This window comes from Anser anser, assembly GCF_964211835.1.
Source record: "Anser anser genome assembly, chromosome: 20".
NCBI classification, from domain to species: Eukaryota; Metazoa; Chordata; class Aves; order Anseriformes; family Anatidae; genus Anser; species Anser anser.
The window spans coordinates 4,601,576-4,629,255 of NC_139741.1; the positions used below are offsets into that span (position 1 = coordinate 4,601,576).

At 41.7% G+C, this 27,680-nt stretch overlaps 1 protein-coding gene across 15 annotated transcripts in view; it reads right to left on the bottom strand.

Annotated features, from left to right (window-relative positions):
- SPECC1 (sperm antigen with calponin homology and coiled-coil domains 1) overlaps positions 1-27,680 on the bottom strand; it is a 97,389-nt gene that overhangs the window by 55,555 nt on the left and 14,154 nt on the right. For 8 of the 15 annotated variants that reach the window (XR_014574252.1, XM_083806425.1, XM_083806427.1 and 5 more), the window contains exons 2-3: positions 20,382-20,563; positions 17,239-17,374 (exon numbers count right to left, since the gene is read on the bottom strand). Coding sequence is in view for 14 of the 15 variants with exons in the window: in XM_083806425.1 (XP_083662551.1) it covers positions 17,239-17,374; positions 20,382-20,531 (286 nt within the window). In the remaining variant the exon portion in view is untranslated. Of the gene's footprint in view, positions 1-7,139; positions 7,514-17,238; positions 17,375-20,381; positions 20,564-20,706; positions 21,328-21,360; positions 21,576-21,856; positions 22,094-27,680 lie in introns of those variants that run through there. The other 7 variants (XM_083806430.1, XM_083806424.1, XM_083806428.1 and 4 more) reach the window with 6 other exon arrangements.

The following is a 27,680-nucleotide window of genomic DNA, read 5'->3' on the forward strand; positions in this document are numbered from 1 at the left end:
ATGTTAATTCGTACAAGTTTACTTTGTACATATTTACTTTGTACATATTAATTAAAACAGCTTTCTATCCTTAGCATGGTAGGGGTCTTCTCCAGCTGGCTGGACATGAGACAGTTGAAACTGTAAGGGGCAGGACGAAAATATGCTCAGTCTCTACCTTCTCCTCTATGGCATTTCAAAAGCATTGACTTGGTGCATTCACATTTCCTTTACATACCGTTATCAAAAGAGCCATATGTCAGGATGGTTTGCACAGACCTATCTAAAGGTAAAAGGCAAGATGACCTTTTACCTATAAAGGGTAAATAAATCAAAACTAAAAGGCTGTCAGGAGATCACTGTGTCTTACAGGCTCTTCCACTGAATTCAAGATGCCCACTGCATCCTGAGGCAGAAGCTGTGTGGGAGGGCCATGTTCTCGAAGATTAAGTTTGCTCAATAACCATTTTGAGTAGCCTTTATATTTCCAGATATCATCTTGATTTAGAAATGGATCAGATCATGGAAAGCAATCAATTTCTTAAATTATAGCCAATTACCATTCAAATTACGCATGCAACTACTAGCTCATTGCAAGTTGAAAAGTAAAGCAAATTATTCTGAATATTGTTCGCAGGTTGTGGCAAAGAAATGTGAAAGAAGGGTTAAGGATAAACTACAGTTCAGCAGGGGAAGAAAGAGGAGTCAGCCAATGTAAGTACAATATATATTAAACTACTAACTGAACCTTGTCCCTACAGCCCCTTTCCATAATTCAATAAATACGACTTCAGCGAAGTAACTGGTCAAATTCTTACTTGGTTCAGTGGTGTCCTACTTCCACTGATCATCTTTAACAGCACCAAGTGTCCAGAGGGACAGGAATGAGGGGGAAATAACTCTTCCCACAAGATACTGGCATATTTACTTAGCCTCTAATACTTTTCCTAAGCAATTGAACAAATTCAAGCAAAAACTATGCAGTTCTTACAGTTTAGTAAAAACCAGAACATATGTCCTTGGTTCAGCCAACACATCCCCATGTGTACTCAGAACCGAACCCTGCAGACTCATGTTAGCCTTATTTTTTCCCCAAGGATATATTTTTCCATTCAAAGGCAAATTTGCCTCTAACAGCCTTATATTTAAAATTTTGCTCTTGATAAATATATACAGCTTGTTAGTTGTGATTAAAAGGATGGAAAACTGCAGTTCTGCCGTAATTCTGTAGCCTATGAGAATTGACTGATGAGCGCAGATCATACAAGGACAGAGTGCTCTGCTTCAGAACACGCGATCCATATCTACCGATGCTTATGGAAAAACATTACTGCTCCATGAAAAATAATAGATAGAACATTGCAAGAGGTGTTTGTGAACACAAGTTTACTTTAGAGTATGGGAGAAAAGAAGCTGATGCATGGAAAGTCTAGCAGAGCCTGTCATCAGAGATCTTCAACTTTATATAACCTTTAACTGTCACACTCAAACGGTAAGGAAAAGTATGAAAAAATAAAGGAAGCACCAAAAATTTGTCAGCCTGAGAGCAGCAGTCTGTTCACACACAAATTAAGTCTTCTTCAGCAAATACTGTGCCAATGACATCAGATGGGTATTTGCTTCAGTGTGGCAATTTTGTGTTGTTCTGAAAGCTACATTCCCTGGGGGAAATCAGGAGATTTTACGAAAAATAAATTAGCAAACTAGGAGAGGAATTGAAAAAGAAAAAATGCATTGCTTTGCTGAATTAATAGTAGAAGCTCCAAAACGCAGGCCTGCTTCGCCATGAACTCATGAATACCTTCAGGGCTCTGCAAGCTTTCAGTAGGAAGACCAAGATGCAATCCTTGCTCAAATTTTTTTTTGACTAGCTTTGTAATTTTAAGATCTTGAGGAGCCAAATATAAACAAAAAGTAAACTTCGCTTTTTCTCCAAGGCCAACGTAGTCCCTGCTCCCCTCGCCCTTTCCCCCACCGGAGTCCTGCAGCATTGTGTCCGAACCACCGCACCACCACGGCCATCTGCTACATGTCTCTAAGGAGACAATTGCAGCACATTAACTAAACCAACAAAATAGTCACCAAGAAAGTTAGCTTTTACCTTTACTATTACCCTAGATCTACTATTCACAGACTCTAAACCACCACCAGCACAGAGGCAGAAGCACAGACTGCAAAGCTCTGACCATAGAGGCACGCCATCATTGACCAGCTCACCCAGTAGGGCTTCCCAACTGCAGCAGCAGCTCTCTGCTTCCCTCCAAGAATGGTTTTAATTTTCAACAGCACAACAATCTAACACAGACTGAAATACATAAACCACATCCTGCTGCCTGCCATGCCCTAGAAGTGCTTTTTGTAAGAGTTTTGGTCCTGCCCCCAGAGCAAGCGCTCCCACTCAGCACATCCTCCCAGCCACACCGACTGTCAGAGCGGCCCTCGCCTGAAGAAGGAAACTTAACGATGCCTTCCACTAATTCAGCATTCTTTGGCCTCTCATCTTGGGATCAGGGGATCAAGGAACGATGCCTTCCACTAATTTAGCATTCATTGGCCTCTCACTTGGGATCAGGGGACCTCTGATTATCACTTAACTCTGCCTCAAACAGAATTTCAGAGGCAGCTAGTTAGTCATAGTCATGACTAAATTCCTCTAAGAGGTCCATCCAAACTGTGACATAGTCTCTTGGCTGTACTCGTTTCACTGGCCTACAGAGCAGAAAACACTACTGCTATTTGACATCTGTTTGTCAGTATTTCTGAAATGATTTAATAATGTCACCCCAGTCGAGTCACATCACAAGACTAATCAACAGAGCTGGCCCTAACTGGCCTTGGAAGAGAGACTTAAGTCAAGCAGAAATTACCCTCTGGGGGAAAATAAACTTCTTCAATACCGGTTTAATCAGCAGCGCATTACTGCTCCGAAGAATGAAAGCATTTGTAAAACTCTCGTGCAAGGATGACTTGTGGGAGGAAGAGGTGACTAACGAATTAAACTATCCGCTGGAGAGCAAACTGTGGTTCGCTGGCTCCGCTGGGAACAAAAGGTCTACGGCTCGCTGCCTGAGCTCGAGGAGGACATGACTTGCCGTCGGTATTTCCATGAAAGCTGTTGTGTGATTCATTAGCTTTGCTGGCCCCACTCTCCTCCCTCCCTTCCCCCCACACCATCATTAAACTCATCTGTTCTCTGGAGCTCTCGCTTGGCAGAAATGGTGTGCTGACATATAACAGAGTTAAAAAGAGTGGCTCCCATGTTTAAAAGGAGAAAGGAAGAGAAGCAGATGACGGAGACTAAAGGCAGCACCCAGAAAAGACAGGAATGGAATCCCCAAAAAAAATAAAATCAGAAATCACTAGAAATAATATTTTTCTACAATACACTCTCTATCTTGACAGAGTCTGTATGTTTTAAAGACTACATACCCTACACTGAAGAATACCTTCCTCAAACGTAAAATGCAGCCACCCCTGAGCTAGGAGAAAACAGACATAAGAAAACAGATCAACACTGGCTTTGTGTATACACTGACATTTGATATTCTCATCCAAGCCATGTAAGCATGTTTTACAAATAAGCACAGATCCAAAAAAAAGTCTAACCCTTGGATAACCCCACCCGTTACCTTGTTCCAACTAGAGAAGTTAACATTTCCCATTTGATTGCTTCTTTCAAAGTTTTTGTATGTATTGAGTCACTTTTTCCACCTCTTCCCGAAGATATTATTATTCACCACATCACCTGCAGATGTTTAGAGGATAAACAAAACCCCACCACCACGGAGTCAACCCCTGTCAAAGAATCTTAGCACTCCTGTTCAGAAGGACAGGCTGCCTCACCGCTTCCAGGCAAAGTAATGTTTGAAAGGCTTCTCTCAATAAATACTCACGCACTGGATAATATGTGCTGCTTCATACAACTCCCATGGAACGTTCCAACAACTTCACAGGTGCTCTGGCCTGTGTTTGTATATATTAATGGTTCCTTCAGCTCGGGGCAGCCAGTCTCAGAAGCAGAAAACTTTCTTCCAGTGAAGTGCAGGAAGTAATTCACTATTGGTTTACATCTTTTTCTGTACAATTTTATAGGTATTTTCATTCTAAATACTCAACACGCTTAACAAATTTGAATAGTCAGAACGCTATAGCAGGAAGAGGAGCCACTTCCCCACTGTGCAAGTAGGAGAGTTTTGGCAAACACGATGCAAACTTGGGTCACACACACCAAACAATGTTCTTATGAATGACTGTAAAAATGGCTTAAACACATTTTAAATTAGAAGTCAGGAAAAGCCTGTAGGATATAACATTATTACAAGTAATGTCCCTGACACCTTTTTAGACACTCTTAGCAACAAGTAATGCAATGTAACAAGAGATACTTGGCTGTTAGAGGATCTCATAAACCTATTCAAACCAGAACCATTAGACACAAGGAGCGGATTACTTTGCAAGAAACACGTAACGTATGTAACGTTCATTTTCTGTCTTCACCTCTCTGCAATCCCTTCCTCATCTAACTACTTTTCCTTCAGATTCCCCTGTACAGACACGTCAGCTTCTAACAGCTCAGTTTGGGACCAGTGATTTCCTTCCTGTTCCTTGGCAGCACTGACCAGCCCACCCAGAACTCGGGGTTATCACAGCTGTATCTGTACACCCTGACTCCTGGCTCTCAGCTGAATAGCCAGGCTCACCCACATGGGCACTGTCAGGCTCTGAAACTGTTGCTTCTGGACCTACCTTCTTTTATTTACAGTTTTTAAAGTAAAATAGATCTTTGTTGTACAACTCTAGCCACGTTAACCAAAAGCTGTGTGCGCCCACATCTTACTATTTGTATGTACACTCAACTGGAAAAGCTGCCAAAATGCATCATGCTCCCATAAGTATATGGAAATAAGTATTTTATTCTAGGTTACACGGATGCATTCAGGGTCAAATTGCAAAGACTTCCGTGTCCAGTTATACCAAGAGAAGGAACAAATGTTTAAAAATCTGTCCCTTGTAACCCGAGATGATAGGTTTTGGGGTAAAAGACTTACAAATGAACCATGCAGTGTCTGTAAGATTTCCTGAAAAGAAATAAACAAGATGACTCTAAATATCATAAGGGGAAACCCAAGTCAAGACTTGATTGTAGTTAAAGATGGAGCACGAGTAAATACATCAATAAAGAGGCCCATTTCTGGGTCTTATTTTAGTTATTCTAAACGGACCAAATTTAGAATAACCACAATTATTCAAGAGTTACGTATTTCTGAATAAGAGCTGAACTAAGCTCATCCAAGCAGAAACAAAGCCAAAGACATACACTGTCCATCTATCACACTCAAACGATGCAAAAACTTGTTTTTCACTTATTTGTCAAAAATGAACACAAATACTACTTCAGATATCATCACATTATCCTCTGACTTCCAATGCCTGAGCTCTCACACACAACACAGAATACGTTGTCAGTTTTTTTTTCTGTCAGCAGTGATGGTCCTGAAACTTTCTTCATAATTAAACCAAATTTTGAGCATGTAGTTCAATACAAAATTCCCTCTCAGTATTCATACCTTACGAACTGTGAGAACATATTAAAACCAGACTTAGTATAGCCTACACTTAAAACCTGAGAAAAGTTCTAAAAGTGTTTAATGCAGCAGAAATATAACCCTTTCCCCTTCAAGGAATCACAGGACAAGATAAAACAAAGGATGAAAGATTTTCAAAATGCACAGGGGGTCTGTATACTCATTTATCATCTACGTTAATAACCACAAGCTGTTCAAATTCCTCCACTGGCCCTGAAAAATCATGTCCAGTTTTCCCAAACTCTGGCTAGAAGTTAGCAGTGTATTCCCATGTCATTATCCATCTCCCCCTTAGTTTACATCAGCATTATCCATCCTCAAATGAAAGTGACGTGTTTAGTTTCAGCTGGACTTCTCTAGCTTGCAGTGGGATGACTGCAGATCCCGGGTTTGTAACAGCCGTACTTCCTAGCCTGAAGTTTAGGTTTCCCTTAGGGCAGCATTTCTGCTGGTGACTGGATACTGGCAGCTTTTGTGCTCTTCGTTAGCCTGCTGATTAACATACTGCTAGAGAGTTCTCCACTACACCTAACTGCTGTTCCAGCACTCACGGGCAGATCTGTTATGAGATCCTAGAGCAGCAATGCAGTGGTGTCTGCCCCTTGGTTTTCCTCACAATACTAGAGATCAGGTACGTGTGTTTGCTTTTAAAACAACAGCTACATATCTAAAAGTGATGAAGAAACCCCGATCGAGCTATAACAACTTTGATGAGATTTTGTGAATGGAATTCCCATGGAAACACTGAGGTACAAAGTGCCAGGAAATCCAGCCGATGCCAGCTTTCTGTACGTTAGAGCATTCTAAGCTCGAACAGAAACTAACTGCAGAGATCCGTGGGCCTACTGCTTTTCCTCACTCAGTATTAGAGGAGCAAGCAAATTAAATCGAAGGGCAGCCAAAACAGTACTTCAGCATCGGGAACAAATTACTGTTTTTTCCTAGCGTATCTTATAGACATCTGGCACAAAGGGAAGTAGATATACCTGACGCTAGCTCTTGGCTTTCTATAAAATCTGCTACTGTTTAACATGCAAAGCACTACACTTCTGAAAAGACAATGGTGGGAAGACTTCCACAAAGGCATCATTTTAAATTCTACCGCCTGGAAAATTTCAGGGCGCAGACCACAAGCAATTGTAAAGGCTAACACGCCAAGCTGCAGATCCTAGCAAGTTGTATGTACATTGCAAAATAAGCTTTGTAACTTTTTAGCTGCATCATGCAGGCTACGTGAAATAATATCTGTCAGGCATCAAGGTCCCTCCCTTGTAGGCATTCCGTTCTGATCAGCAAAGGATTTATTTCAGAAATTCCCTAAGGACGATGCTGTGAGCTCAGGTATGGAGGAGCAATGAATACCATTCATAAGGTAAACAGCCATAATTTTACTAGCAGGCTCGAAGCCCTCAGCATTATCTATGACAACAGCCTCTTTTTCCGCTCGGTAGGACGCTGCAGTTAAGCCCCCCGAGAACAAAACCCCAAGCCCTGCGGTTACAGCCCTGAAAGCTGCAGGCAGCAGCCCCGGCATTTCGCAGGGGCTGGCCAGGCAGCAGCCCGGCCCATACAGACCTTGGTCGTGCTCCTCCGCTCGCCCAGGCTGGTTGCCCATCTTCGGTCCCTGGCCAGCTCTTCCCGAGGCTCCTCTAGGACCACAGCACCCGGCTCATGCTCTCGGAGGCAGACCTGCCTTTATCTGCTCGGAAGGTCTACGCTTCAGTCAACTTACAAAGGAAAAAAAAAAAAACAACAAACCTCAGCTCCTTCCTAGTTCCTGGCACCAGGAACAGAGCCTGCTGCTCATGCTGGAGCAGCTGTGGCTCTCCCTCCTACCTCATTACAATATTATGCACTGAAGGCCGGCCTGTGCAGTTAATTAGCTGCCTGACTGCTGGAATAAAAGGAGGGGAGAAAGAGAGGCAGAGAAAAAGGGAGCTTGCTCGCAGAGAAAGAAAGAGCGACTCACCGAGCAGTGTAGGCCACTTAGAGGCAGCAGGAGCAAACTGCAGGCGGCTCAGGGAGGCACCGACTTCATCCAGCCCCTCTCCAGCCAAAACCAAGCTCCACCACTGACCTGAACTTGCCTTGGAAACCTAACAGGACTTCGGCACCCCAACACAGCCATATGAAGAGGACCCATGGCTGCAGAGGGGTGACTGGCCAGAGTATTTTTTGAGGCATACGCTAGTGAATTTCATCACAAATACAAACTACGTACCATATCTCTATCATCAGTATCTTTTGATCATGCCTTGTAGTGCAAGAAGAGGTGCATGAGGCAGGTCAGTCCCCAGGGACTTTCAGGGAATTGCTGATCTTCCAAAGGAAGAACTCAAGATGCTCCTCACCACCGGAGGAGCCCTGACGTACATGGGAAACGAGAACACAATGACTCCAGCAGTTTCCATTGTGTGGATAATTAACAGTCATCTTCTTCAAGTCTTGGTTTCAACAAGAGGGTTAAAACAAATTAAAATAGCACACTAATGTGTCTTAGGCTCAAACCAGACTGAAAATAAAGTATGCAGAAATTAAGACAGCCTGTTGTGAATCCACAGTTTCAAATAAGAAAGGAGATTGTTCAGGAAGATAAAACCAGAATTTTTCTAGTATTTCAGCGTAACATGGTGAGTTAGTTGTCAATTGTAATTTTTCATCGTTCTTGCTCTGACACTTTATGGATGAAGCTAAAAGCTTTCATACATCTGTCTGTATTTGGATGACATTAAACAAAACTCCTGTCTACAATATTTTATGACTTGTCAAGTACAAAATGCTTTGTTTAACGAATAAGTCATAAAAGTTCTGTAAAAAAGGATGACTGATGATGCATTATTTTTCTAAAAGTCATCTTACGGTCTCTTAAACTTTGCATCCTATTAGGAGGTATTAAACACACCACCAGTTTTCTCAAGGGTGCAGATCTAAACGTCCTCCAACCACTCTTGATATATATCTCCAATGCAAAGATTTTCTTCTATTAGAGATTAAAGAGTAACTTCTGCTTTTCTTCAACAGGATTCTCCAGAAGAATTGCATTAGTCAATATAATCTTGGGTTGATATATCCTGCCACTGACCATTTATTATTTCATCAGCAGCTTTCCACTTCTGTAACACAGAGGGAATAGGGTATCATGGTCCCCGTACAGTGTGGGATACAGCGTGCAGCAATTATAAAACGTAATCACCAAGTCAGAGCAAACACACTTGAAATCTGAACACTGTAGAAGTGTCCTGACTGGAAGAACCGATCTGCTATTTTTGACAACAGCATGAAACATAAGTCAGAAAATTCTGACACCATGATAAAAAGAATTACGTCAGGTAAAAGACTGCAGGGCCAAGCCCCTAGTGAAAGCTAGAGTGCAAGCTTTAAAATAAAGCTAGCCTGAGCAGAAACCACAGAGGCCAAGATCACCATTTTTGAAGCCTGAAACTCAAACTGAGGATAACGAAAAAGGGATATGGCACACAACTTCCACCATATTACAGAGGTAATGAATTATGACGTACACATGGCTCAATCTTTAAGCAACCATTTATTATCTGAACATTTTACAAAGAAACAATTTCATCACTATAACGTAGATGAGCTGGTTTCTTCCTAGGCACAAAGACTGACTCATCTTTTGCACTATCCACTTGTGGGACTGCCAAACAAAATACGCACAAACATGCCTTTTCCATATAGTAAGAATAGGAATGAATTACTCAAGGTGTGAAATACCCAGCTTTTTAAAATGACTAGGTAAATGACAGGACTTACTTGGCAGACATAACTCTCCTTGCATCCTGCTCTCACAGCACAGCAAGCTAGCATAACTACTGAAAGTTCAAACTGTAATCCACTGTCAAAAGAAGAAGGGTGAAAGTGCTGCAGAATGTTCCCAAATTTCTAGCAACCAGATAACTGACAGCCTCTTCACAAGGCTAAGACCTACAGAAGTTACAGAGGCTGAGCAGGACCTCCAGAGGTTGGACCTTCAGGTCGAGACTGAACTAAACTGAATGGGCCCTAAGTGTGGACAGTGCCCATCAGTACCAGCGTTCACACCACCATGCTCTACTTCTATTAATGCTGGAGACTTTACGAGCACCAATATTATTTATGAATCCATCTGAGATGTAGCTGTCAAACCCTCCCTTTTACTTGATAATATTAAAATCTAGAGTAAGTCACAAGCTGCTGAAAAAACAGTGAAAAAATAATAGAAGGAATGCCAAGCCCTCTCCCGATATGCATACTTGTTAAACCAGGCCAGCTTTGCATTCCTTTCCTTCCCTCCCTCCCATTCTCAAAGTGCAAACAGAATGGCACTCCGCCAAGGCAGTTTGGCTGTGATACGTTTAGGCCTAGAGACTGTGTGCTAGGGATCATTTCTCTTCAAACCAGCTGAAGGAAAAGCTGATTATTAACCTAAGGCAGGTAGTCAACACCAGGTTGTGTTGACTTTGCTGAACAACTTCAGCAAAGAAGCCTGAAAATGAACACAAACCAAGAGATCCTAGATGCATACTGTTCTAGGACTATCCAAGCATGATCTCTTTTCTGTTATCTCTAGCAAGGCTCTTGTGATCTTCACAGTTTGCTTAGAGCTGTAATGGATCTTCCCTGTATGTGTTGGCTTGAGCCAATTAACTATTAACAATTTAACGAGTCAAGTCATTACAGCCTTTAAGATTTTGCATTTCAGTATCCCTGCCACACACTGAATCCTCTTAACTGGCTCAGGTCCTGGGGTTGTAAACATGTGCCAACGAAGTCATTCTCAGGGAATATACAAAAGAGAAAAAAGCCTGTGTATTTCACACCCTGCTGTAACAAAAAGTTGCCTGCAAAACATTAAAATGTTTTAATACAGATTCAGTGCAGTAAATGTAAATTGTGCAGTAAATGTAAATTGTGCAGTACATTAGGACAGCAGCAAAAATGACAACGGAACATACTGCAGACTGTACCGTCAGCACAAGTTAATTCTCACTTGTTTAATAATGCAGGATGACTGCAGACAGTCTGTGAATGCCTCTCAAAGAAGTTGTTATCCTTAACGGAATCAGGTATCAGAAATCCCAGCAGTCACCGTAATGAATTGCTCTCACTCCATTCCTGGTTATAGAAGGCGGCTCATAATACACCCAGTGACAGAACAAAAGAATAATTATGCTAGTCAACCTTCCTATGCCACCTTTAGAACAGAAATAGAGCATCAATCAACAGATCTCCCTAATTCAAGGAATCACGAGTCTGAGATCTTGAGCCAATAGTTATCAGAGTTTAATGACATGACTCCGATTTTTTATTAAAGAACAGGTGAGCTCCTTCTGCCCTACCGGAATAAGTGCCTTTTCTCATTAAGATATCCTACCACAGTATTTATCAAAACAGAAAAAGAATCCTGAAGAACAGCCACGTGAAGCAGTACCCTTTCCAAGCAATGCTAAGATGTAGAATTGTCCATGGGCTACAGAAAAAAAGAACAAAGATCAAAGGAACAGGGAAATTTAACATGGCAACAAATGTTGTACAGAAACTTTTTCCAGCAAATTATTTAGAGGGTGAACAGATGCACTTGAATGTTCAGGCTATCATGAAGGAAAAATCATTGCAAGAAGAAATAAGAGCAATTTGACAAGTAAGAGACGTCTAAGAAAACTGCAGATTTCAGCCCTTCTCTACGCAGTGCACAGACTGTAACACACCCTAAGTCCAGTTTCTGTACTTGTAAATGTGAGGAGCTAGCTCCTTGGCCAGCATAATCCTTTAAACCTTCATTGTAGGAAGTATGAAACAGTGATATTCCAAATTTTTCAAACTACTGACACAGTGGAAGCATGCGGGGTGAACAAAAAATGCCTGAAGAGACTATAAAATACAAATCTATCAGATGCCATAAACTGAATGCGGAATGCCAAATTTCATCTACCTCAATTCTTGACCTTTCCATTTGCAGGTTACTGGGTAAAATCTCCTAAAATGGTGCTGAAACTTAGCCTGATTACTTCCTACCTAGGGAAATCACAGATAATGTTTTGTAACATGAGAGGTTAAGGTTCAGATTCACAGTTGCACCAGTACATTGAAACCAACCATGCAGACATGGATGTCAGTATGTGTGTACAGATACATGCGGAGCTATGGATGCAAATGCAGACGTATATTTTCACATTGTTTTGCATTCTAAATTCCTGCAGTACTTCTTGCCTACTTGAATGACATCTTGGCAAAGCATTCCCCTCCCCCAGTCCTCCTTTCCTTTTTATATCACTTCACTTCTGGAGCTAAAATCTCTCTTTTTTTTTTTTTTTTACGGAAGAATTATGCAAAAGCTGTCTCTTGTACATGGAAAGGGTAGCAAAACGCAACCAGCTTTCCAGAAGAAGTTTTAAAGCATATTTATTGTTCCTGGGAAAGCCCAGATGAGATCAGTCATTTGGTTTCTGGTGAAGCCTTGTGGAACAGAATGCACCAATCTCATTAATGTCTCTCACACTTGTCTGTATCTTTCACAAAAATGAGACAGTAACGAGACTGAAAGCAACACGCAGCAATCCTCTACAAACCTACAGTAGTCCTTTGATCTGTCACAGATCACAAAAAGCAGACCCTGTCAAAAACTGATGTATGGGGGAGTAACAAGGTCCCAAGGTCAACAGAGGGCTGTCCTTCAAAAGAAATCACTTTCCTTTTTCCCCGTTTTAATTGGGGTGTGTTAGCATCTTATCAAGAATTAAAACTGTCAATTAGATTTTGCATTGAAATTTTTTAAAAAGCATTTATTAAGATAAATACTTTTGCTTGATTTTTTTGACCACGTAAAAAAGGCTTTAGTCTGGATTAGCTTCACCTGAATCTAAACAGTTACCCCACAATGGAAAAATGACAAACACTGGCCAAGCAGACAAGTAGCAGAAAGAAAGGCAGTAATGTTGACGGATTCTGTGTATTATTCTCACGTGGGAACCTTGAAATGACAACTCTATAAATGTGCAGGAAGCTCTGAAATGTCTAGTCTGCAACATTTTCAATTTTGATGGGAAAGAAACATATCTAATGAGTGATATGTGCAATACCATACACCATTCTCCCTTCTAAAATCAACCATGATTGAATTTTTCTTGTCCAAGTTTCCCAAGTGAGTGAACTTTCCCAGCACCAACGCTAAACCTGGTAGCAGCCAGTTACCCTAACTTAGTTAAAGGCTCTCTTTTCTGAATACCATCACTACCACCACAAAAGCTACAAGCAGCTAAGTTCTACAAGGAAACCAAGACTTTTCTTTTTACATAAACTGCAGGACAAACAACGAGTGACGGACAAACGGACTAATGGTAAGTGTTCTCCTAGACCCAGGAAGGAATTGAAGGCACAGGGATCATATTTAGCCATTGGCACATTAACTCTGACAGCTTGACAGCAATATGAATGACAATTTACAAAAAAAATAATAAATCAAGAGTTGAGGCTTTCCTTATTTGAAGTGAACACTCCTTAAACCAACCAACCAGTCCTCTTACAGAATATATTCCTTGGCTCATTCTGGAGCCTTCGCCAATTAGGCCAAATTTCTCAGTATTTTCCTTCTATTGCTTAATTTCCTGGCATTATCAGCATGCTTTGTACAGCTTCATTTCTTATGCTGGCAACGTTCCTTTCTAGGATTAGTAGTTTTTGTCCAGGTAACCTGCAGTTCAGATTCTCAACACAAGATGATTAGGAGATAATTGAAACTCTTAATACCTTTAGAGTTTGCCTTCCCTCTACTTCTCTATTGACACTGTCTCCAGCCATTAATATTAATCACGCCGCAGGCCTGCACAGAAAACAACACACTTTTCTTGTTGCTTTGCCTGTCAAAGCATGCCAATTATTGATTTTCACATTTAAGGCATAAATATAAATAGCCATTTCTGATGGGGTATGGGATGCCACAGAAGGCCAGCTCCAACATTTCCAGCTGGCATCTTGGCTTCTCCTGGCCTCCACCCCACTCTCATTGCAAGATGATTGAAGTGGATGTCTGCTAACATGGACTGAGCTTTAGAGAGATCCTGAGCTTTTCCATAAAATGCTAAGGATCTCTAGAAATAGTAAGTTAGATGATTATAACATCGTCATTGATGATTTCCTACTGTTTCTAAGGCAAATGAAACAGTTCTATATAGATTTAGGCTTTACGTAGGATTAAAGAAATAGGCTGATGAAGCAGACGGGGAAAACAAGTACAGCTATCTGCTATTTACATTTCAAGGATAACTGATACTTCATGTTGTAGCTGGCAGAGCTTGATATAAAAATCAATACGGTTGTGTGAAATGGGGATGTTTTCATACTACCCGTTCACAGTACCGCCCAGTCACAATTCCTGGTTCTTGCTCTTTTCTAATGTCCAGAATACACAGCACAAGACTTTTTCCCCAGTTGTTGAACCTGACAGATAATAGCTGCTGGCACTGAAATAACAGCAAGGAAGCATATGAACATGATTAAACTAGACAGCCTTGAGGGAAATTTTCAGAAAGTGCTTGAATCAAGAATCTGTAAGGAGTGAAAGAGAACTGACGGACAGGATTTGGAATGACTTCTAGGATCTATTGAGCAAGTGATTTCACCTTTCTGAATGTCAAATTCTCTGTTTGCATGCCAGTACTACCATGCAACACTCTTCACAAAAAGTAAATGACCATATAAGAAGCTTTGAAATTCTCAGTGAAATAGCAGAGTTTAAAGTTCCTTGGCTTATAAACCTTCAAGGTTCAGAACCTGAAAAATCACCGATTGCCTGTAGTCCTGAAACTAAAGGAGAAGAAAGTCCTAGTTACTTATGGAGATATACATTTCTATATTTAAACATTTTAAAACAATTTATAGCTTCATAGATTGGATGGCTTTACAAGTACATGCATTAAAATAAACATTTTTCAAGATTAGCAATCTCTTCCTTTTCTTCCTCCTGTTCTGCAGTTTTTCCAGCTCTTTCTTCTCATGACGCATTAAAAGCGATGCAAGAGTTCTGTAAGTGTTTTTTAACATAAAAACAAATTGATATCTCAGGGCATTGCATGGACAGACATATAACGCTGTGGATAAGGAAGCTGAATCCAAGACGTTTCTCCCTGCTTGTCATTTCCCATTACTTGGGGGTTTCAAAACTGCCAAGCAGTGACAAAGCCAAACATCACAGCAGAGCCCCCAGCCAGAGTCCTCCTCCAGTTCTTTTTACTCAACTCCACTTGCCAAGAACGGAGACATGAGAGTGGCCTCATCTTCCTTTAAGTTGCTTATGATTTACTGCGTTAGCTTCCAATGAGGCAGACAAGGGTAGCACATGTCAGCAAAAGGCAAGAATAAGTTAAACTGCAGCAAGGGCAGCATACAAACAGCCCTATTTAAACAAGCAATCTTGGTGTCAATTATTTATTATCTGCAGCGTTTGGAACACGTGCTATTGCTCAAGGTCACACAAATACCAGACAGTCACACCCAAAGAAGAAAGAAACCTAAGCAATTCTTTTTTAATTTTAGTTGCCATACCTGATTTTTTGTTTTTCTTTCTCTTACACAATACTGAAATACCAATTGAGTACCACCAGAACATACCTGGAACTAATATCCTTTCTGTAAAGTAACCAAATCATTCACTTGAATAACAAAGAAAGCCCAACCTAAAAAAAACATGATGTCTGAATTTAAGACATTAAAGGAAAACGCAGAATTGATGAAGGCAGTCAGAGAAGCCAAAAAAAAGTGGTTTCAGAACAAAATTAAGATTTACTCAGTTGGCTGTGTACACAAACATCTGCATTTCCCAACTACAGGAACATTCCTACTTGGGTCAGTTCCACAGTCAGTTAGCATTGCAGTGCAGTCTTGATCACAATCAGAGATTATTTGGGATGCTGTTTCAGTGAAGAATAGCAGCTGAATAGCAGCTCTCTTTCTACTTAATGTTTCCAGGAACATGTTCTGTCCTCTGTCATATTTGATTTTCAAGTTTTCTTTAAGCAACAATATATTGTATGGAAAAAATACCAACAGGAATTTTGTAACAGTGAAACCATCTAGAATTAGCACTCAGCCTTGTAACCTTGCTCATTAATATCTAGCACCTTTTAGTGGCTGTGATAGTGACAAATATTCTCAGACTCTGCCTAGATTTCCAAGCACCCTTTTGGACCATGGAACCACTGTGAAAATTAAGATATGCAAGATAAAGCTCTTTTTGTACATACCCCTGCGGCCAGCCCCTATAAGATCTGGGCCAGTTCCCTCTAGGCTAAACGATAATTTAGAGAGAGGTAGCACATATACTGTTAGTGTTTATCTGTGCAATATACATAGCTCCATACTCAGACTCTTTTTGCTCAGGACTAATATTCTCATTCATATTTCTACAAATGTTGATGCAGAGCAACATATGAGGTCAGTTCTAACGATACAATTTAAACTGAGAAAACAATACCCTGGTGTAACTTGACCTCCATAAACCATTTTACCATTTGTATTTAAAGCTGTCATCATCATAAATCTTATCCCTCCCCCATCCCGTTATTATCCACACATGCAGAAGGGGGCTCTCTATTCCAGTGCTAGTACTTGTGTATCTGACATATGTATTCTATTCCGTACTCCCTGCAGTGCTGTCTCCTTGGCTGTATTCCCAGGATCCTATGCTGTATCATCTGTGCAGGTTTTCTTCTCCCCTTGTTACTCCTCCCATGCCTCTTTAGCTAGCATCTTGCCTCTTTATTGGCTGGCAAATCTCATATATCTTTGGATGCGAGTAGTCACTATTAAATTTGAGGATTTACACGCCTATTAACTGCAGAACAGGATCTGTCTTTGGGTTCCTATAAGATGCTCTTCAGGGGGTAGAGGGAAGTATATAAATATTCCCCCTCCCCCCAAGAAATCCCTTTCTGTTTAGTTTCATTGTTCTGTTACACAGCCAAACCCTGCAGAGGCTGTGACAAATAGGGAGGTCACGATCAAATTTAATAACATCTCACATTCCCCTGGAAATGCCACCAGGGAGCAGACAAAAGCAAGCATTTGCTGAGCTCCTGGGGGAGAGAAGAGTATTTGCACTGAAGTCCTTGGTATGCAGATGGTGTCGCTGCCTTTAGAAACAGGCTTGGATTTGAAACCAATAGGAACAAGCTGATGGGCATAACACTGAGGGAGAGAGCGTGCCACGACACAGCTCAGGACAAGCTATACATCAAGTGCTGGCTTTTTGGTTTTGCATCTCTGCTGTGAAGATTGCTAACTTCTCTGCTCAATCAGCAGAGGGAGAGCAGAGAATTCTGTAGATGCAGCGTGGAAATAATAAAAAAATAAATAAAATCACCGGATAAATGAAAAGGGCAAGCCTCTAACTGGCCGCGTTGCTTTGTGAGCAGGGAGCTGCGCGCCCCGGTAGGAGCACACGGGACAAGGGCACCCCCGTGTGGCCGCTCGGGGCTCGGCTACCCCCTGCTTCTCACCGAGCTGGGGCTGGAGGATGCCCCAAAAGGCGAGGCCGCAAGGCACAGCAGGGTCCCATCGGCACGCTGAGTATTGCAGGGGGATGTTAGAGCTGTCAGCACCTTACAAGGAAGGCTCACCAGGTTCTCGGCAAGCCAAGCAGTTTCACATAAAGCAGACACTGGTCCAGGATCTTTGTACCTACCTGTGCTGGGCTTCAGTCGGCTCTCAGCAAGCTCAGAAATGGCTCCGGTTGTAATGGTCTTCTTCAGTCTAGAGACTCCAGAAGCTGCTGTCACCCCTGGTTTTGTAAGCATATCATCGCTGCTTGCCCTCTTCAGCTGCAGGAAAGAGATGTTATAAGCAACCAGAAGATTAAAATGTTGACTGTTCCTATCAAGATGTTCAAAAGGCCAGGTTCCTGGGTGGAAAGGACCGTTTCTGTAAAGTAACCCAGTGGAAACATTGCTTTGATAACACTACTAAATAATTTAATTCTTGCATTATTTGTATTGCATTCCAGATTTTTATGAAGTGGGTTATGAGACTACTGTTCCAATAACAAAGAAGAAAACCAGGAAAGACTGTTTAAACTAGCAAGTAACTGAGACGGTGGGAGAAATAGCTTACAGTAGTAGACTACTGGGTACCTCCAGCTTCTCAGACGCTGCCCTGAATAGCAGTCATCAGATTTCCTCAGTGGTTTACGTTTACCGAAGTAATTAGGCCTCTGCGTGTAAGTGCCAGCTGCAGAGCCTGACACACAGAACAGGTCAAAGCTGCAAATAACTGGCCCCACACTTAATCTGTCTGTCAAAAAAAAGGATCCTAACAGGATCCTGCTGGCTTTTGTCTTGCCATTCAGGATCATTCACTTTTGCTCCAGTGGTGACCTCAGACTCTTAAAAGAAGCATCTGAGCTATTCCAATAACTGCCATTTTCTTTCTGTGTTTCTCCCAAACAGGAGTCACCAAACTTTGTGGCAACATAAACAGGATTTTTTTATATATTTTTTTTTTAACATGAACAAAGAACATGCTGGTGACTGAGCCAAAACCCCAAAATAATTTAGCTGAGAAGCTCAGGCTGCCACAGTAATATGAAACAGCCAGTATAAGATCTAGCACAATTACAAATTGGAAATCCTTTATCTCAAACATGACATAATTTCAGCTATTTAGGCTCCTTGTTTATTGAAAAGCAGTGAGCAAAGCTGGCCAACAATAGCATGATGGGGCCTAATGCTATTGGTATTGCGAGGGACTGTAGGACTCAGTATAAGAGAAACCAGAAATCTGTTCACAAGAAAGCATTCTGTTATGTGGCCACCAAGGAAATCATTCACAGCAAAGAAGAGCATTGTTCTTCAGGACAGATGAAATGTAGAATTCTGAAGATAAATACTAATACATTTCATAAGCTTGGAAGAAGGGGAACTATTTGCTTTACTTGTTATAGTATGTGTCTTAAAAAATAGATTACATATCACTGATTATTGGTAAGCCTTATTGTACATGAGAAAGCAAGGGGCCATTGTTGCTGTGCTGTTGTTTTTGGGAGGGGGATTTGCTTTTAAAGCAAGTTTACTCTAAATGCATACTTAAAACCACGTAATTCAAGCACGATGAACATAAGATCCAAGGAGAAACACTTAAATGATGTTGCTTCAACAAGCAGAAGTAGCATTTTATCTCAGAACTTTTGGTCAGCTGCTTCCCCATTTGTGGGGATCTCCGTAACAGCCTGTGTACCTCTAACAACAACTTCTAAATAATTTCAAGAGAAATATTTCAAGCATTTTAAAAGACCAAAGCTCTAGGTCCTCCTTAGAACAGTATTTTTCTACCTTTTTTCAGTCTGTGTACACCTAAACTATTTTCACAAATCAAACGCCCTTCCTTAGAAGTTGTCCAGGGACACCAAGGGAGCCCATGAACCATGGGCTGAAACCACTCCTTAGGTTAAATGAAAAAGAACGCACACAAGCAGAGCTCCTTCTGTTTAGAAGTTCCTAAATGTAAAATCTTTAAGCAAAATGAAATCTCTCTCTCAACTCCAATTCCTTCTCCCTTTCATCTCTTCCTCTTACTCAGAGTCTGTGGTTTCCTGGACCCCGTGAGCATGCAAGTTTCAAAAGCTGGTGTTGATCTACTCCAGGAAACCAAACATCTAACGTTTTGCTTTCTGGCACAGGTTTTGTCAGCTCCCTCCTACTAGCAGAAAGAAACAAACTGAACTTTCTGACATGTAGAAACCCCTGCAAACTATCTGAAGTAACTTATTCAGTGCACCCTCTTTTAACAGCAGCAACCGTGCTGCCTTTTTCTGTTTCTCCAGGGAAACTACATTGATCATCTTGCATTTGCAGATGTTCAACAATTTGAAAAATATTACCTGTAATTTGGAAGAAAATCCTCTACATCATACACAAATCAACCACATCATGTTTCCTGATTAGTCTCCTCAGTAGCATTCCTTCAGAGATGCTTGCCTCAGCCATAACACAATACTCCAGTGACATAACTTGCCTGGAGACTGAAATACCCTATTGATAAGATGCTTGGGGCATCTAGGAGTCTACAAAGCAAGATAAGGAAATTAACCCTTCACATGAGTGTCTGTGAAGATCGGTGATGCTTAGATCTCCTGTTGATTGAGGTGCTGTTAAATGTTATATATAGTTTGCTAAACTTGACTATCGGAAACAGTTATAACCAGGAAGCCCTGGGCTCTTTTCATCACTGTTATCTTGGTCTGTATCTGGGCCACAAGGTTATTTTTGTTTGTTAATTACAAGATTACAAATGCAGTGGCATTTCAGGTGTATTGTTGTTTTCTTAAATAGCAACAAACTTCTGGCAAAGTAGGGTTATTCTGACAAATACCTATGAGGAAAGACAGGTTTCAAAAACTGCTTGTGCGCCATTGTGATCAACGTGTTTTGTTAATATATTTTGCCTTGAAGGAAGAGAGGCACAGATTTTTAGGAATTCTAGAAATCTATTAATGACTCCTTCAATTAATTTACGTATGTAACATATCAGCTGAGCTGAGAATTTGCCATTTATTTTTCTCAGTCTTTAGAATTAAGGCAATTCCCTGGCACACAGACGGTGTAAGAGAACCTGCTCACACCTGCTCACCTGGATACAAGGTCTCCACCACCACATGCAAAGCATTTTCAGAAACGTGCATTAGTCTAATATACAACACAGTTATAATCTCCCTATGCTTAACAGAGTGGCCAAGGCTACTCTAAATCTCAGGCTGTGATAATGTTCCAGGACTAAAGCAAAGCTTTATCCTGGAGTGACTGTAATGTTTGCACCGTCCCTACCGGTTAGTACCTTGCTGAGCCGAGATTCAAAGGCCAGTGAAGTCGAGGACTTGGATGTCTTCATTCCTGTTGAGGTGGTGGTGGAAAGCGACTTTCCTCTGTCAACCCCATGACTCGCTTGTTTTGCCACTGCATTCCAAGGCCTGGCAGTACTCTTCATTTTTTTCCCCCAAATAACTCAGTTTACAGCCCCTAAAAAAAAAAAGAAAAAAAAAAAAGGCTTTATATCAACTGAAAGATAAAGAGAGAAGCAGAGATATCTAACACGTTTAAAGGGCTGAAAAGGACAGGTCAAGCTTAATTCCTTCTCTTATAAAAATAAAAACTCCACTTACTCAGCCCAGAGAATCCTTCAGAGCCAGCTGCAGCCACTTAGATTTTTAGTGCTGGCTGGTAACATGAAACAACACAGAAGGAACAGTGACTTTTGTCTGCACTGTGCAAGCCAGAAACACCTCTGTCAGCCACAGCACACCTACAAATGCTGAAGCACAACAAAAGAGAAACCGAGGACACCGATGTGCAGAAATCCACAGCAACTGACGACAGCTGTGGCATAAAAAGAAAACTATTTCTCTTACTATTAGATTTAGCATCTAATAATCACTTTAAGAAAGTCACGAGAAGCAAGTTTCCTCAGTTGTACAAAGAATATCTTTAACTTCGAGTCATCCAGAGAAGCAGTTGATGTTGCCACAGTGATTAAAAAGATGTTTCACAATACCAAGATTTACAAAACATGGTAAAAATATCAACTTCCTTGCAAAAAGAAAAAAAAAACGCAACCAAAACCAGATCCACTATTCCTCAGAGATAAGCTTCTGCAAGAGAGAAATCCTGCCAGGAATCAGCAAATAGAAGTCAAATTCTTTTTTTGGATATAGCTGAATAAATTTAATCTGCCAGCAAGAACAACGAGCGTTTCTCTCAGTAAGTAGACTGCTGCCAATTAAATAGCTAGCTCAACTCTCGCAGATCTAAATACATACATTTTCAACCAGCCATTGCCCAATCCAAACCAGGAGCAGAATAAAATAATTATATTTAAAATCCCACAAGCCTGCTGGGCTGCGAGTGGGAGGGAGGGGAGATTGCCTGGTATCTCGTCGCTTCCCCCACTTCAGCGTGAGCAACATTAGTCTTCTGCAGCTTCAATTTCTAAAATAGACACAGGATGTATTTGCACACCAGTTTTGCGTAGGCAGAAGCTAGCTTGCATCTTTCTGTGCCGAACAGGTACTGAAAATCTACAGAGAGATCAATATCTAGAGTCTCAGCGAGGGGAAAGCACCCAGTAAGCAGTAAGTACCCGCTGTTTATCATGTAAGAGTCCAGCCGGGCTGGCGTGAACTCAGACAGCAACCCTCTGAGAGAGATGCCAGAACAACTTCTCCCTGGCTGAGTCAGTAGAAGGGGTTAGATCACATCCCACATCGCCCAATTTGCTTTCTGCGTTATTTCACGTTCACAAATAAGAACACTCACTGAGCACAAGGAAGAGAAACCACTTTGGGGCCAAGTCATGCTGGGCGCTGACGGCACCATCCGGGTGCCACGATGGGCTGCTTCAGGAGCGTTTTGCAGCACAGAGGCAGAAGGGCATGCCAAGGGCTCTGCCGCTGCCTCACAGAACAAAGCTAGCAAGTGGCAGGTCCTGCTTATCCTCGATGCCTCTTGCAGGGAGGGCTGCCTACTTTCTGCACAGCTCTAACCTGCCAGCTCCTAAATACAGAAATGGAAAAGTTAGTGTTGCTAACTACAGTCACTCCTGCATTAAAATTCTTAACGCACGCAGCACGGAGCCATCACCGATCTCATTAGAGGCGAGAGCAGTGCTGTCTCTGTTGATGACAATGCTGATCGCTTGGCTCCTTATTTTTATTGAAGCCTGGACAGATCTGTAAGCTACACTACAACAGAAAATATTTAGCGTTCTCGGAGTTCACGATCTACCTTAACAAGCTTTGGTGCTTTGCACATATTTAATAAGACATTTTATAACGAGCATACCATTCGCTGCATTTATATGGGTGAACAAGCAATTACACATGCAAACTATCTTCCTGATTAATCTCCAAATTATGCAGATTTGGGGTTTTGTAGAGTCAGTGGCTGCACATACCCTCTGGATTTCTTCATAACTATCTCATACTTTCCTGCCTTAAGCTGCACAGATGCTTTCTTGATATCCAAAAGAATTTAATTTTGAGTCACTCGTGGCATTTCAAGCTGCAGTGGAGTGATATGCTCATTAGGCCACGATGCTGGAAGTGAAAGGAGGAGGTACTAAAAAAAAAAAAAAGGCAACAAAAACCACACACAAGAAACCCAGCCAGTAGCCTGAAGCAAACCAGCTTTTTCATGTAATGATAGCTGAATTGTGCCATGTGGATTTAATAGGATTGCACCACATCAAGCAGATAAAACTAAAACTGAGAAGAGGACATTTGGATTTGGTTTTCCACGTATTTATATGGGACTCATCATCTATAAAATATGGAGGCAATGCTTCTGATGTAATTGGCTAACCTGAACCTGTGCTGCAGATAAAAAGGTTTCAATCTATGAAGTGGAATCCCAATACTTTCCACAAGCCTTACTTCAAAGAATAAAGCTGAGTTTCACACATATTAAGCTGCTTTCATTCCTAGACAGGTGACACACATTTATTAGAGGTACTGCTTTGGGAGCAGTACAAAATAAACTACTTCCTAAAAAAGAAAAAAAAATCCTACTGTTCTTTGATGAGAGCGGGAAATACATTCTAAGAGTCAACCTCAGCTTGTTCTACCCTCAAAATCCAATTTATTGCATAACAAGAAAATAAACCAAAAAAACAGTTTTGTGGATGTTACAGGCAGTTGGAGCAACGGGAAACCCCAGAAGTTCAGTATCATGCAATGGCTCGGTAGGAAGGATAAATGTGCTGAAAAAAAGCATAAGGACAGAGAGCTACTAATATAAACTACTAATCTATCCTAACGCATAACAGCAGGAGTTTTTGAAGCAGCCATTAAAGGACACCTGAACGCACCCTTCCGTCCCAAATCTTAAGCTGGGCAGTCTTCGCACTGCTCAGTGGCAGCCTCTGCTTCCTGATGTGGTTTTCAGGGTGAGGGTGGTAGCAGCAGCTTGTGCAGGCCGTCCTTCTGAGCTGTAAAAATGACTTTGAAAGCAGCCGATCGTCATAAACTATATCATCAGAAACTAGCCTTGAGTGAGAGCTCGGGAACAGGATCACCACTGCCTTCCCATCACAGCTGAATGAATCTCGAAAGATTGTCCCTTCCACAAGTCAGGGCAAATGCAGTGCTTAGGTATGTATTCATATCAGAACCACTGCAACAAAGGTGGTGGTTCGACACCCTTTGGCACCCTACCTTCCAAACCTTGTACATCTGTGGTTCCGCACGTGTGGAACTGCCAGCAGGTAAGGGCTCCCAGTTAGCTTAGAATGTATTGATAGGAGCAAGTCTACTATATTTTAAAGAAATAACAGCATTCCCCTTCAAAAGAACCCCAGAGAGATTATGACATGATCTCTAGGCTACCCACAAAGAAAACTGAAAAAGAGAACAGCAGTGAAAAAAAAAAAAAAAAGCAGCTTTACACAAGGGATGCAGCCAAGTTGCTTCTGCAAATACAAAAATAAAATCACTACTTCTACACCCATTACATCTCAATATGTGTCAGATGAGACATGCTTCTGCTCACTTTCCTGGAAGATGACTCCATAAGCAAAGTCTGGAGCTCTACAATTTCAATTCTTGTTTCTTCCCCAATGTTTTACAGGGACGAGTGGCCACAATCAAACCCCTGTCATACACTCTGCTTGGAGCTGCGCTCTGAAAACGGGTGGAAGGTGGAGATAAGCAGCAGTCCCACGTCGAAGTAAGTGGGGGTTCGTGCCAGGGACATGTTGCTTCGGAGCAGCAAAGTCAGTTCCATCACCAGTAATTTTCAGAATTAGAGTGCAGGTGTTTTGTTTGAAATAAACCTTTTGTATTCAAAACTGCTGGTGTCTGAGTGCCCCTCTCCTCCGAAACAGGTGCTGCAAATGAAATAATTGGAGGGTTTATAAAAATGGAAAGCTGGTCCTGACAGAGCCTTTGCTCTCGGTAATCCTCAGAATTCCCTGCAGGCATCAGGCTTTAAAAATTCAGGCCATAATATATAGCTCATCCCTTCTCACTTGTATTTTTGAAAGGTCTTTGGAAATTTTTGATGTGGACTATTCTGGCAGTTGTCAGAAGTCTTGCAGTGGAAAGACGGTCCATTTTACTTCAAATTTTATTGTTTTATTAAAGGTGGAAAACCTAGACATCTGTTATTAGTCAGTCCACGTGAATATATTAATAAAGTCCTGAGAACCACCCTGGAATTATTCCCATTTTATGGCTAGAAAAACTGGATTAAGAATTTATCCTGACTCTTGGAGGCAGGCAGCATCAGCAGAAACAACCTAGGTCTCTTGGATCTCAAGGCTTGGCTATCCATCAAAGGAGTAACTCACCAGCCTCGTAGAACAAACTAGGGAACACTCTGCTGGCCACCAAATGCTGCTTTACTCTGAATAACTAAAAAAGAATAGATAGGTTGAACTGAGCGATGACAAGCAGTATTATTTTACGGCCAAGAAACCTAGCAGTTACGCTAGTAAGTAAACAAAAATCATTAACATCTGCAGAAATTAATTTACATATTAAAATCCCTCAGAGGGACGGGAATAGGCAGAGTTTGTCTGTACCCCACGTATTTAAAGAATTTGGGTTTTGGTGCTCGTGTTTGTGTGTGATGCTTCTCAACAGGAGAGTGAAATCAGAGCAGAGTCATTCAAGTTGCTGTGGCAAAGCCAATGAAAAAAGAATGATGAACACATTACTAGATCTGGAGAGTAACGTACAGATGGCAGGTTCACCAAGACCTGTGAATGCCCAGCGTTTCTGACGAAGGAGGTCGGAGGCAACAACTCTGCAGGTGGACTCTCCAAGGACAGACATCTGTGACTTCGCTGGGTTAAAAACCCCGGTCCCCAGTGCCATTTTCCCTTAATTCTGTCACTTTTATTACATCAAAAGGTCAGACTAGTCCAGGACATTTCTTAAAAATTCTCGTGAAATCAAAACAAAATTCTCTTCTTTCCTTTTTTTTTTTTCTCCTTTTTTTTTTTTTTTTTTGCCACGTGAGACTTGCATCATGCTTCCACTGTCTTCCTTCTGACCTGATCAAACCCTTTTCAGACAAACTACCGACTGGAACACAGAAACACCCAACAGGTTCAGGAAGCTGTACAGCCTTTCCTAGCAGCCAGCTGGAAGCTCTGGGGCAGGACAGGCACTGATGCTAAGACAGGATGCTTTTCTGCCTTTCGCATCAATCCCTTTTAAACAACGTTCAGGCTCGACAGATGCTCCCGGATGAGTCATCGGGATTTCGTAGCTGATACCAGGAATCAAGCCAGGGTCCCAAACCAGGGAAGCTGACAGCCCCGTACAGTAATTGCCCATGTGGAGGTAGCACACAAAACCCATCTGGAAGTAAGACCGGGCTAACAATTAATAACAACCCGCTTACTCCCTTGTGGTCATCGTTAGCAGTTTTCCCAAGGCAACATTCATTTCAGCTCCACGTGTATATTTCTGTACCTAACACATCCCCTTTTTCCTCTAGTTGCTGTTAGCATGGAAGACACCGAAAACAAGGTAACTCAGTGCAACCTTCCTCCATCACTCTTCCAAGCAGAGACACTTGCAGGATTTTTTCCTGGTACAAAGCTTAGCTTTCGTTAGAATTAGGTTAAAAAGCCCACGAAAATCACAAGCCAGACCACCCTCTTCCACCCAAAAGCAAACCAGAGGAACAGACAAGATACGTCTATTTCCCAGCACCTCATCCCTAACGCTCCCACTGGCCACAGAAACAGAAAATCAATTTCAAACCTGACCCCAATCATCTGGGCAGCTGCTTCCTCTGGCCTACCTCAGCAGACTTACTTTCCAATCTCATTTGCACCTGAATTTTCATGTTTCGCTGGTAAAGTACAAGAAGACAAGACAACACTTGGAAATTTTCATGTCCAGGCTGCATATTACAGCAGGGAAAACTGTTGTTTTTATGCATGCCTCAAGCAAAGGTGTTTTCATGGTTATTATTTTTAACTTTCAAGAGTGGAGAAAGATGTAGAGTAATAATTCAGCCAGGCACTTAGAGCACCCAAGTGTTTTTGCAAGGAGTTAAAAACGTAGGTGAATTTTAGACAGAAAACAACTACACAGACGAAGAAACAAGCCCAAGGTCACCCAGCTAATCACTGGGGGAATACAAAACAAGATACCAGCCCAAGGATTTAACCAGCAGTATTTATGATATAGCTTACGGGGCACATCTTCAGCATCTTCTTTTAGGGTTGTCTGAAGATTGTACCCTCATATGCAACATGCCTTAAAAGAAAACAAAACACGCAATCCTGCTGTCCTGCAGGGCTCCTAAAAAACTCAGAAGAGAGCTTCTAACATGGCATCAGATGAGAATTTTCTTAACAGAGCATGGGGCTCCCCTTCCTCTACATTATGAGCAACTGCTGCTCAGCCAGTCCCTCTCCCTTCCCTTCGCGGTAGCAGGTGGAAGGAAGCACACAGCCCATGGAAACTCCCTTTATCTCCAAAGGCACTTTCTTTACCTGCGGTTACAGTGGCAAGAGAATCTCTCATTTCTGTGTTATTTAAAGCGTTTCTTGCTTATTTCCTTAGCATTCATAATTTTCTAAATGGATATTTATTAACCAGGATATAAATACACCAAATGGTTACGAGCACCTGTAAACAGCAGCAGAAATGGTCTAGGCAAAGACAGCTCCAGGTAGCCACAAATGACAGCTTTCTGGCCATCAACTTCCCAAAACCATCCCAACCAGACTGCCAGGCTCCAGGTCGGCCACTGCAGGCCTCCAGTTCTCAACATGGCTGAAAATAAAATCCTGTCTTCCCACAGCAGCCATTAGGGTCACTGATGATTTTTCCAGGCACGGACGGATGAGAGCAGCACGAAACCTCCTGTCCATCCTCCCCCACAGAAGTTCTCCCTGGAGGTTTAATTTGCGAATTTTTTATGCTTAGTTAGATCTCAAAGAATGCAGAAATCACAACAAAACCCTCATGGGTGCATACGGACAAAGAATATACTTAGCTGTATTTCCCTTGTCCTCGTTCTACATTACTGGCCGTTTAGAAGACAGGAAAAAATCATGCAGCTTTGCTACTTCTCTAGCTAAAATGCCCAGGAATGTCATCCAGCAGTGACTGATGCTTAA